Raw genomic sequence first — 13,062 nt, forward strand, 5'->3', positions numbered from 1 at the left:
GCCCAACGTGCCATTGACAAACAAGAGGAAGCGCAAACTGACAAAAATAAATGTACTTCAGTGCTTCTTCAAGCAAGAGACTTCTTATTCATTGGAAAGCTATGATACATAAACTATAGCATATATATCTATGTGTGTATGTGTGTGTGCAATTAATACCTTATCCAAATATTCAGTTACCTTCCACATAACGTGCATTATGGGTATAAGATCAGAGGAAGAAACTTTTTTATGAGAAACACCATTTTTTCAGACAAACTGCAAATGTACTTCTCTTTTGTGTTGTTTATTGCTGTATTCAAGTTGTTGTTTTAATCACTTATTTAACTTAAACTTTTTCCCAATCCAACTAAAACGACACTAGGCGTGTTAAATTTAGTCGTTCATGATTTACAGACATTAATTTTATTCTCCTCTTGCTAACAGGATTTACATTTGTGAGCAGATCATAGTATTTCCAAGGGTTTTTATTTTTTACTAATTTATTATTTTTTCTTCCATAAGCTCATTTACCGTTCCATTATTCTATAATCTCTTGTGATCGCTGCCGATACGTGAACGGTAATTTCTTTGAACTGTAGAAAGAAAATGTGGATATATGTTGCCGTAGATTTAATAGCAACCTCTTGTTTCTATCAACAACACAGGCCGGCAATTCATCCGCGGTAAAACCACTCCTCCTAGACATACTCACACATAATGGTTCTGTGTCTGTTTTGCGTACGTGTGTATATCAATGCACAAAACACCAGGAATAGCATGCAATGTATGAACCTGGCGATTCGGATGTGACGCTACAATAAATGGCAAAATCTTTGATCATTGCGTTCTGAATTCCATTTGTTTCAAAATCGCTCCAAAGAGAGAACGCTTTCGTTTGCATCGCACATCACTTCCGTGGATATCGTTTAGGCTTCGGCTTCATCCCAAATCAACAATAAATCAATTGGAGAGAGAGAGAGAGAGAGAGAGAGAGAGAGAGAGAGAGAGAGAGAGAATGGCAATACCGTCAGCCAAATTACTGTTATCGGAATCTAATATACTGTTCTCCATTGGGTGACACCGGAAGAGTGAAATTGCTAAGAGGAAGTTAATTATAATAGCGACAAAGTTTTTTAATCTTAGGGAATGAGTAGAAGCCATAAAGACGAGGGAAGCTGTGATATTGCATTAAATCTCAGTAAGTGTTCTCTCTCTCTCTCTCTCTCTCTCTCTCTCTCTCTCTCTCTCTCTCTCTCTCTCTCCGTATCATTTAACCGGCACATCTTGCAGAAAAGTGGCAATACTCATATCTTATAGACTTTATCTAACCCTTGGTAGTAGGTTAAAGATTAGGCCTTATATCAGGGTAAGTGTAAAGATCGCACTTATTGTAGACGCTACTTCGGTGTTGCAGACATTATTCTATTAGTTTTCAGTGCAGAGTATTAAGAGTTATCCATTCTATTTTCTTTACATCTCCAAATAGCAATTTCTTAATACCTCAGCGGAAAAGGAAACAAAATTTGAAATATGCAAATTATCTTATTATTAACGTGTCAGCTCGAAGAGGGTCTCTTATGTTTATCTGCTTGTACACTGTTCCAGTGGTATGGCGAATTATATATATATATATATATATATGTATATATGTATATATATATATATATATGTGTGTGTGTGTGTGTGTGTGTGTGTATGTATAATTATATGTATTAAATTAATTAATTATATATATATATGTATGAATAATGTATGTAAATGTATATATATATATATGTATTATATATATATATATATATATATATATATATAATATATATATTATAGAGAGATGAGAGATAGAGAGAGAGAGAGAGAGAGAGAGAGAGAGTATTCAGCATTAGTATGTACACTATCACAGTCATCCTTTGGCTCATAACCAAGCCTGTGTTAAACAGGGAAAAAACACTTTTTCTAAAGTGACGCTTCCTTCATTGTAGCCTTAAGGTATACTCTGTGAAATATACCTCCGGTAAAACATGAAACAAAATACCATTTAGACTGTAAGGAATTTTATTTATTTCTTTTTATTCAGCAAACCTTTGTTCTTGCTTTACAATTCATTAATGTCTGCCTTTTGTAATATGCACGTCTCCTCAAACTGAGTATATGAATGTTCCAATTATCATCCTAATAAGATTGTTGCAGTATTACTTAGTTATATATTTGAGACTATATAAGACAAGTTGCGTTTTTGTCGTCATTACTATGTAGCTCTAGCTGCTGAACTATTGAAGGAAAAGGTTTGCTCTTCAAATAACCGTGGAATTGAAATGGTCTATTCATTAGTACTATTACTGCTATGGTTGTTATAGGTACTATCAATTTCTCATATCTATCTTTATATTTTTTTTTTACTGTTGTATTTGTTTTAATTTTTCATGCTTACTTACCATATTACAAATTACCATTAAAAAAATAATAGTATGGTCTAGTCTTCCCTTATTTTTATCCAGTTCTATGAAGTTCCTCCACCTGATTTTGTATTGGATTCAAATTCTTGTATTATAACGTAGTTTTCTTCTTGTGCAAGACACGTCATACCATGTCATAAGGTTTCATTAATAACGAGACTAATAATGTTCCGGAAACTTAATTTTAATGCAATTCTAAACCCGAGTTATAAACAAGATTTCCATAACGGAAGTTGAGGTAAACTTTTCATGGCCTCATTATGTTTTAAAAGTTTGAGTTTGTATCTTTTTGAAGTTTTTTCTGATAGCTTCTCCTACAACCTGATGTTCTGTTATACGTTAAACGTAATGCAACCTGCCTGAACATGAGTAATTATTTTCATAATTTAGTTTCATGTCGTGAAGTGGTAAACCTTTGCCGTGACTCCATACATTACAACTTACAGTTGATGTATATATTTAGAAATTATCTCCTAGCAGTTGGATGAAATAAAGGTTACTCTTGAAGTAGTAGTAGTAGTAGTAGTAGTAGTAGTAGTAGTAGTAGTAGTAGTAGTAGTAGTAGTAATTAAAGCAACATGCTAAAATTAGTTACTCATACTGATTAGTAACAGTAGTAGTTTTACTAAAACAACAACAGGACTATGTCTGTAGAGGTACGTATATCACAAATATATTTAAAATGAACATGGTAGATTTTTGTATATTCAAAAAGTAAGGCATGAAAACAAACTTATTTACAAATAAAAATGTCGTTATTGTACCATTGTTTCGATGTTTTGGCTGATTTAACTGAGGTAAACAAAAAAAAAGCGTCAATCAGCTGAGGTTAAAACTCTAAACTATAATATTCTCATCACACTAGAAAGGCAATGAAAATAAGGGATCTCATTCGGAGTTTTGGTTGCAAGTGACAGTTCCTGAATTACTTTAATGAGCGAGGATTGTATACGTAAGTTATGAGGCGTAATTTTAATCATAAATTAACAGAAAAATTCATCGTACCGTTCCCTTTATATTGTATATAAAATACGACTTTTTATTATCTGTATTTTATATCATTACTTAGGGTTTTCGTTATTTAATCAGAAGTATTAATTTTAAGCTTTCTATATATATATATATATATATATATATATATATATATATACATATATATATATGTATAATATATATAATATAATATATATATATATATATATATATATATATATATATATATATATATATGTGTGTGTGTGTGTGTGTGTTTATACATATATATGTGTATGTATGTATGTATATATATTATACATATATATATGTATATATGTATATGTATATATATATATATATGTGTGTGTGTGTGTGTGTGTGTATACATATATATATATATATATATATATAAAATAAAACCTGGGTGTCCTCCCCGCGACATGACACAGCCACCTATCCCCTGCAAACCGGAACCAGGGGCGAAGTAGGAAGGGGAACAAGAGGGTAGAGGAGACACCCACTCTCCTGCAAACATGTTTATCCACCCCGGGAGGGAGGAGGGTAGGTAGGGGAGACAGCAGTGACGGGTTCCTGTACGCAAAGTGGCAGCCAACAAGCTCGTACATTGTATACATATATTTTTGAAAGATGACACTCCTTTTTTAGGGTATTTTTGACTATCGACATCCCTGAGTTTTAGTTATGTTCACTGACATATCCGTGCTACTTTTCGTGGTAGTTGCTTTTTTCAAGTGGAGTATTTAGTTGCAGTATAACCACTATTTGCATACTTTGGAATGTAACACAGCCTGTTTACCGTGACACTCCAGGTTTGGAATGAAGTTTCTTGACTTGTCTTTCTTTGGCTCATTCCTTTATTTCGTTTGTGTCTGTGATAGCCTGTTTCTCTGCTTTCTTTCTTACGGTTTTATTTCCTTTTTCAACGTAAAGGCAGTCTTTTCTGTGGAAGATGCCCTCTAGTTCCTTGTTTCTTTTATAATAATAATAATAATAATAATAATAATAATAATAATAATAATAATAATAATAATAATAATAATAATAATAATAAACAATTTATTCCCCATCTCTCTCCCTCTTCTGTCGCAAGCAGGATTAAATGAAGGGTTGTCGAGGTTTTGCATTTGCCCTGAACTTTTGTGAACGTTGCCTCAGTCATTTCTAACAGAAACTTAGTTCATCATGGAGTACTAAACATAAGCAGCTCAGACCCTACCATTTGATTGTAACCTTATTAATCGCAAATTAATTAGATAAGATTTATCATTTATTGTGATAGTTATTCAATATATTAGATAGTTATTCATTACTCAATTACTCTCGGAGGGTATTAGCCTTGGTGTTTTTGGGGTGGAGTTGAATAGAACGGTGATTGAGTAATCAAACAGAGGGAAAATGGGAATAGGAACCAGATAGGGAGAGTAACAGGAAAAGCGAAGTATGGGAGAGGAGAGATGATGGAACAAAGCCATCTCTCTCTCTCTCTCTCTCCTCTCTCTCTCTCTCCATTCATGATTCGTTAAAAAGCTATGCTGCATCTGTTTGGATATCTTCTTTTTTTTACTTTATTCTGGCACTATAAACTGTTTAGTCTTGACGATGAAACAACGACAAATGAACAACTGCATTATGTCGAATTACTCGTTCAACTTCTGTAAAAGAAAAAGAATGAGTCCGTCTGTTCAAAGCAACCCCGAATTAATCGTGGCAATATGGGAGCCTCGTGGACGTTCCCTTGAGGAAAACTGTCGTCTTCTCTCGCAGGACGTCGAAAATACCGGCATGGCAGGACGCCCAAATGAATAGTGGGCCGTATTCAACCACGGCGGTGTACCTTTTTGGCATGAAATCCACATGAAAGCGTTCCACCTGAATGCCTCCGGAGTTTTATCCATAATATAAACATATTAATATCTGATTCTGAATTCTGTCCATTCATAGCAGCGTTCTTTGAGCTGCGGGTGATTGGAAATCAGTCTCTCGGAAGGAAACGCATTAAGGTGAAATTATCATCGTGTCGGATTCCAAATTCGTGGTTTTTTTTTTTTTTTCTTTACCTCTTGTGAGCGAGGAAGTTAGAATGAGCGGTCATCAGTCGAATTCAAACTGCCATTACTCGTTGATTTCGGTTGGTGATTTATAGTTATGTGCGTGTGGGCGTTCCTGTGTATGCTTGCTCCCATCTTTATTCCTGCATGAAAGGACAGTCAGCCAATATGATTGTCTGTTATGTTCGCATAAGTTCAGATAGTAATGATATTAAACAATTTTCATTTTTGCTTAGTCGTAGAGGTTCATGGGTTTATAAAGTGTCCAGGTAAGTCAGCTGTTGGAAATACTGAGCTTGTGAAGAAACCATCAATAAATGTGCTTTTCTGAAAATGTAAATTTGAAAAGCCTTTTCACGTTCTGAATTGACTTTGAACTTTCATAGAGTGCTATTATACATTAATCAGACTCATGTTCTATAGATATTGAACAGCAAGTTATTTTCTGTATTCCTTCGTTACTTGCATCCCATGATTGAGTGTGAATGTATTGATACAACTCGATTCAAACTCCAAATTCAGGAGACTTGATCTTTGAAACCGACAGAATATGAAATATTCGAACTGGTCCTTTTGGCTGAGCCATATTTGCCCTTAGCTGATTAATGGTGCTGCAATGAAACATTTCGAGCCGGAGTATTCGTTAATTAAGGCCTCCTAAGAAGAATTTCACGCTGAGCTCGCTTAACCTCGCTTAATCCCCAGTTTGTCGAATGCATTTAGATGCGTTAATGAACTGGCGGAGTTATTTGCTGCGAGAATAGTTAGCGATTGCTCCTCCATCACAAGTTTCTTTCGTCTGCTCTTGGCGAACTTCTTGTGCCGGGCTGCAGTCAGTCAAGTGTCAGTCACTCACTCAGAGTCCCGTGTTATCAAAAGGTACACACCGAATCGGAACTTAAAAGTGCGCCAAACGCTTCCAACCATCGGCTGTTTGGATGTCTTCGGGATCATTTCAGTGGGATGCATCATCGTTATATCTGCAATGCCCAGTCTTCTCTTCATATGAGAAAATCATTCCGTTGTTAAAAAGTGATGTTATGGATTTTATCTTTTTAGATGACTGTACGTCAACATTATTCTCTGACAACATTTTGCCCTCAGTGACGCGCAGTGCAGCCATCTTTACTATTCACCGATCCCTCGAGTTCCATGTAACGATCATATAAACATTTTATTTTCCCATGTATCACTGTCTCTCGTGCATGAAAATTAAAAACACATCTTTTTCCGATGCGCGCTCTCTCTCTCTCTCTCTCTCTCTCTCTCTCTCTCTCTCTCTCTCTCTCTGGGCTAAAGAATATATTTCTTCAAATCAGAATGAATGTATTAACGCAGGCTACACGACAGCCCATCCTCTTTAGGGTGAACTAATTAAATGAGCTCAAAGAATGTTAAACAGTGTTCTACACCACAATGCTGGTGGTCACTACAATAGATAGCTCGGATGATTATAATACAAGGATCTGATCCTAATATGATTACAATAGGATAACTTCTGATTGTTACAGTGCAGAAGTCCGATTGTAACAATAGATGGATGCGATTGTTATACTGGAACAAAATCTGATTTTTACAAATAAAAATATCTAATTGTTAAGGTATTATCACGTTCTAAAATCTGATAGTTACAATATGAATACCTAATTGTTAAGGTACTATCACGTTCTAAGTCAATGTAATAGGTTTATTATAAGCTGAGATACTCGCCATTCGTTTCAACAAATGCCTTTACAATCATAGTCCAAACTAAAATTTCTGTTAATTTATATATATATATATATATATATATATATATATATATATATATAATATATATATATATATATATATATATATATATATATATATATATATATATATATATATATATATATATATATTTGGAAATGAAGAATGATATTTCCAGGGGTATTTTGACGTTCTTCGTGGATGGTTAACTAGGAGGACGAAACAGTAAAGGGGAATAAGATGTACACCACGTATGTCTATACAGACATAAGTCTGTGACAGCCAAGCTTTGAATTCCTGATACCTGCCCCTGAGACACCTCAACGAAAAACGGGATGGACATCTTTTCTCGTTTGCCTATGGTAAAGATTTATGGGTTCCTCGATAGTAGATCATAGAGAACATGTTATAACTAAAAGATTGTTAGTTTTAAATTTTTACTGAAAGAGATCCCTTACATGAGTAGTAAAAACTGCTGCAATTTGTTAGGGACATTTTCTAGAGCTTACTTTAACACCGATATTTCATGTCAACAACTTAAAGTGTGATACTGCATCGCCGTACAATATGAACGCTGTTTTCTATTAATCGACATTATATATTTATACATATGTATTTATATGTTGTATGTATATTTACATTATATATGATATAATGCCTGCGTGTATATACATATTATATTTATATTATAATATATATATATATATATAATGTGTGTATATATATATATATATATATATATATATTATATATATATATATATATATATATGAATTTATGTATGTATGTGTTTAGAGATCAAGATACCGAGATACTATGTACTTTTCGTATATAGGTTTCGAGCCTTTTGAACCTGTTTAATATCTCAATATACACATTCAGTACCCTGTGTACTTGGGTGTGTTTGTGTGCTTTAGATATTACAGATAAGTCCTACATGACCAAGAGAAAATTGAGTGCATCATTAAGCGGATGGAAAAAGGCCCTTCTCAATTGTTAGGAGGAACATCATATATATCTGATCACCGGTTCCTAGAGAACAAGTCCGCGCTAGTTTTCACTAATTGAATGAGCTAAATATATGTATATATATATAGTATATATATATTATATATATATATATATACTATATATATATATATATATATATATATGTAAATAGTAATATATGTGTGTGTATTATGTTATATAGATTAATATATATATATATTATATACATATATTATTTATATATATATATGTATATATAGGTATATATATATGTAGATATATATATGTATAATTATAATATATATGTATCTATATATATGTATATATATATATGTATAATTCGTATATATAGGTTTTTGATATAATTGGAGTATATATATATTGTAGACGTTAATTATTTAGAATGTATATATATGTATATATGTATGTTATATATGTATATTAGATATGTAGATATATATATATTAGTATAGTATATATATGTATTATATATTATAATATATATGTATTATATATAGATAATATAGTCTATATATATATGATAGGTATTTATATATATATATATATATCTATGAGTATAGTATAGATATGTATATATATATATATATATATATATATAGATATATGTATATATGTATATATATATATAGATATATATATATATATATATAGATATGTATGATACATATATATATAGATATATATATATGTATATATATATATGTATATAGATATATCTGATATATATATATATACATATGGAGTATTCTGTCCCTATGTATATGATATATTATATATATATAAATATATATAATATATATATATATATATATATATATATACAGAACGTTCCTGGTCAAAAACCGGGGAAGGTGATTACTTATTTCGCCCAGCATTTCCTTAGAGAATATTCAGTCCGTAAAAAATCTTTTTAATATAAAGATATGAAAGAAACTAGACATTCCTAGAACAGAAGGTTTCCTTCCTGGACTTACTTACCTTGGTCGTAGACTGCTCTGTTTCCTCGAAGAGATAAATTTCCGACACGAAGAGTGCGAATGAGTATGGTTGAGTAATCTCCTCAAGGATAATCTACGAAAATAGAATGCAGGATTTGTTCATTAAAACAGTAGGCCGATTGACTACAACGGACAAAATACAAAACAGTGAGATTCTTATTTCATGGGACTTTCTGGGGTTTAGAGACGACCACTTCTGTTTCAATTCGCTTTTCTTAGTGGTTGCATAACTAATTTAATGCTTTGTCTTACATTTCTTTTAGCATGTTCGAATTTTGATAATTTTGGCATTTTCTACGTGCATTCAATGGGGTTTCCATGTCAGTATACTGAATTAGATTTGTTATATATATGATATATATATATATGTATGTATCTATGTATTTTTGTATGTATGTTTTTAGTATACATGCATGTATTATATATATATATATATATATATATATATATATTATGATATATATATTATATATATATATATATATAGATATATATATATATATATATATATAAATATATATACGTATATATATATTATATATATGTGTGTGTGTGTATATATATATGCATATAATATGTATATAGTATACATATATATATATATATATATATATATATATATATATATATATATATATAATACCAGTGTTTTGTAGCAGTGCCCGCTCCGTTTATTTTTACGTTTTTCCGAGAAAAAGTGTCTATGATCTTATTTCAAAGAAGGAAAGAACATCAGGTATTTTGAATGAAATAAGATTTGATTGAATCTCTGTAAATGGTCAAATGATGTATGGATTAACCTCTAAATTTTACCATCCAGGAATTCCATGACACCTTAAGTTGAAAAGTTGATTGTGTGAGTGTGTGTGTGTGTGTGTGTATGTTTGTATAAGAAACGCATTTTCATGGTCACCTTTACTTGCTCTTAGGCTTTGCTCATAACTTTGGCCTTTTTTGCGAATAGGTTTCCTGACTCTTAACACGAGAACAATGGAGGAAGTCACGGAAAGCAGACTGCACAGCGATAGCCTTCCAACACGGCAATATATGGCAGCAATAAAAATTTTGAGAACCTTTTCTCTGTCTCATTTTCTCATGGGCCCTACGCAGACATTCGGTTACTGGCACAAAGGGAACAGAAGGCAAATCAGCAGAGAGAGGAAAATGTTGAAGCATATGATAAAAATGGTGTGGGTGAGCTCCGTCCTGTAAAACTCCATATCGCTTCGAAATGAAGTTGAGATGGCAATCGTCTATGGCTGATGTCGATCAGCGGTTTGAAGGTGAAAGTTTCGCTCTGTCTTTCTCCGCATGCATGTCTGAGTTGGGCTATACACAATGGTACTTGACGTATACACTCGTACATAAAAATATGCCCGTTTGTCTGTGCGTATATTTATATGAATTCGTAAGTTTTCGATTAATAGAAAATGTATAAGAATATTTAGAAACGCATACGGACACACAAATACACTGTCATTTATATGTATGTCTGTGTATATATATGTTTGTGTTGATATACATATACATACACATTATATATATATATATATATATATATATATATATATATATATATATATATATATATATATACACGTACTAAATAGTCATAAGTATAAAAGTATTGTCAACTCATTTGCGTATCTATTCACATCTGTATATTAACATATTTTTGGAAGCAAACTAAGGAAACCTTGATAACAGCTGTACTAATATCATGAAGGCGGTACAAAGGTAACCTGTTCACTTAGGCTTTGCAATTTGTCTGCGTAGCGATGTTGCATCCACAAAGCAGGCAATACAAAGCAAAGCAGTCCGGTGACACGAAGTTGAAGTTGAACAGCAGAATACTTGATTAAGCCGCCTTTGTGCATTTTCATCCGGTTTGTAATTGAACGTTTTCGTTGAGAAACTAAATAATCCTAGCATATTGTTACTTTAGAACTGAATTTAAAAAAAAGATGTATACGATTTTATCATTTTAGAATTCGTCTCGTATATGATGAACCAATAATTTTGGTACAGATATACCTGAATTATTGTGAATTTTATCAAAACTGAATTGATATTTTGTAGATTTACTAATTTGTCAGTTTTTTTGTCTTTATGTATTCCTGAATTACTATAATTTATAAAAAGCGGTTTTGAAGTATTGTGTAAATTAATTCCTTTGTAATTTCTTAGTTTCTGTATCGTATATGAAGGTGAAGCCAGGACCAACATTATCATCTTTTAGAAATAGAATGGAAGTGAAAATGTCCGTAAATGATTTGTCGATTGTAGTCTTGTAAATGAATCCAATCCTAGTCGTCTTATGTAACCGACTTTTCACTCGGCCTGGAGAAGCGACTGATCTTCTCTGCTTTCGCCAGTAAGCCGAGGAGGCATCGCGAGAACATGAATTGCGATTTGATTTGGCTGACGAACAAAAAGAAAGAATAAGGAGCCTTGGCTACGAGAATCCTAAAGTGAAGAGAATTCTAATTTAGTTTGAGCGAGACCGTGAATAGGAGTTGTGCGAGAGATGATGAAGGAAATGACGGTAAAGAGAGAATGATAAATGGAAAGGATGACGAAATGAAATTGGAAATGATCGACTATTACGGCGGGGAGTTAGAATGAGGGAAGGGGGGATGGAAGGTCTGGACGTACTAGTCTTTTGAAAGCACAATTAACACGGAGCAGAGCAAGCCACTGTTTGCTTTTCCTTTGTCTGATGTTTGAATGCACAGCTGCTTTCACTGATAATGAATGACTCTAATTTTTTCTCTCTGAAATGTGGAAATAATTGATGGGCCGCTGTATCGAAATTGCAATATGCATCATTTTTCCCCTTCGGTTGAGACATTTTTTTTATTCTTTACTTAAACAGCAATTTTCATTGATGATCAGATTTGCTTTGATTCTGAATCAGAAAGAATCACTGTGTGAATTGTGTGTAACAATTTAATCATGATCTGTGTTCTGTGACTATCAGGTTTAATGCAATTCATTCCAGAATAAATAAATATATTTCCCTTGCATAAAAGAGGTATATTTTACATCACCACCTTTCCATAATGAAAGCACACTATTGTATCTACCATAGACATTGGTTTCACAATGTTGCAAATTCCCATCGTTAAATTCCTTGACGATTAGACGGATTGCACTTCAACCCTTCACCCCCGACCACCCACACACCTTTTCACCAAGAGGGCTTAAGGCACCAGACGTCCTCTCTCTTTGGCGGCAGAAGCAGAACTGTTTTCGCTCCAACCCCAGAGCTGCGGTGTGTGTGGAGAGAGATGGCAGTTCCCTCGCACCCGCGTATCTCAGATAGCGGTGGTGATGCTGCATGGGTCTCCCTGGTGCTGTGCTGATACCCACTTCTCTCTCTCCCTCTCTCTCTCTGCCTACTTGACTCAGGCCATTGTGTCTGCTGCTGCTGCTGCTGCTGCTGTTGCTGCTGTCTGTCTGTCTGGATGTATGACAGTCCCTGAGGCTTCACCCTCTACATTTGTGTGGCTTATACTGTCGACGCAGGAAGGCTTAAGTATATCAAGAAATAGATGTCAAGGCCTTTCAAGCAAAAAGCCCGTAATACCTTCGCCCCCCGAAATAGCGGTCGTGATCACTTATTAAGGCATCTGTACCAGTTTTCGAAATACACTCTCCTGGATAACTAATCGTTTAGATGATCTGGTGTTTTACTGCTGGTCGTTTAAAGTAACTTTGCGTATGGTGACAACTCAGGAATGCCAGATACCGTCGGCACATAAGCCCCTAAATTAATAGCTCTTAAGTTCATTTTCTGAGCTGTTTCCTGGATTTGTGGCAAAGTTTTAGATCTGTACTTAC

General features: G+C 33.4%; 1 protein-coding gene across 1 annotated transcript in view; it reads right to left on the reverse strand.

Moving 5' to 3' along the window:
• Positions 1 to 12,561, reverse strand: part of LOC135224815 (uncharacterized) — a 721,072-nt gene extending 708,511 nt beyond the window's left edge. The window contains exons 1-2 of the mRNA XM_064264138.1: positions 12,406 to 12,561; positions 9,200 to 9,292 (exon numbers count right to left, since the gene is read on the reverse strand). Coding sequence (XP_064120208.1) covers positions 9,200 to 9,292; positions 12,406 to 12,561 — 249 coding nt within the window. The remainder of the gene's footprint in view (positions 1 to 9,199; positions 9,293 to 12,405) is intronic.
• Positions 12,562 to 13,062: the final 501 nt, after the last annotated feature.

The sequence above is a fragment of the Macrobrachium nipponense genome, chromosome 12 (genome assembly GCF_015104395.2).
Source record: "Macrobrachium nipponense isolate FS-2020 chromosome 12, ASM1510439v2, whole genome shotgun sequence".
Taxonomy (NCBI): Eukaryota; Metazoa; Arthropoda; class Malacostraca; order Decapoda; family Palaemonidae; genus Macrobrachium; species Macrobrachium nipponense.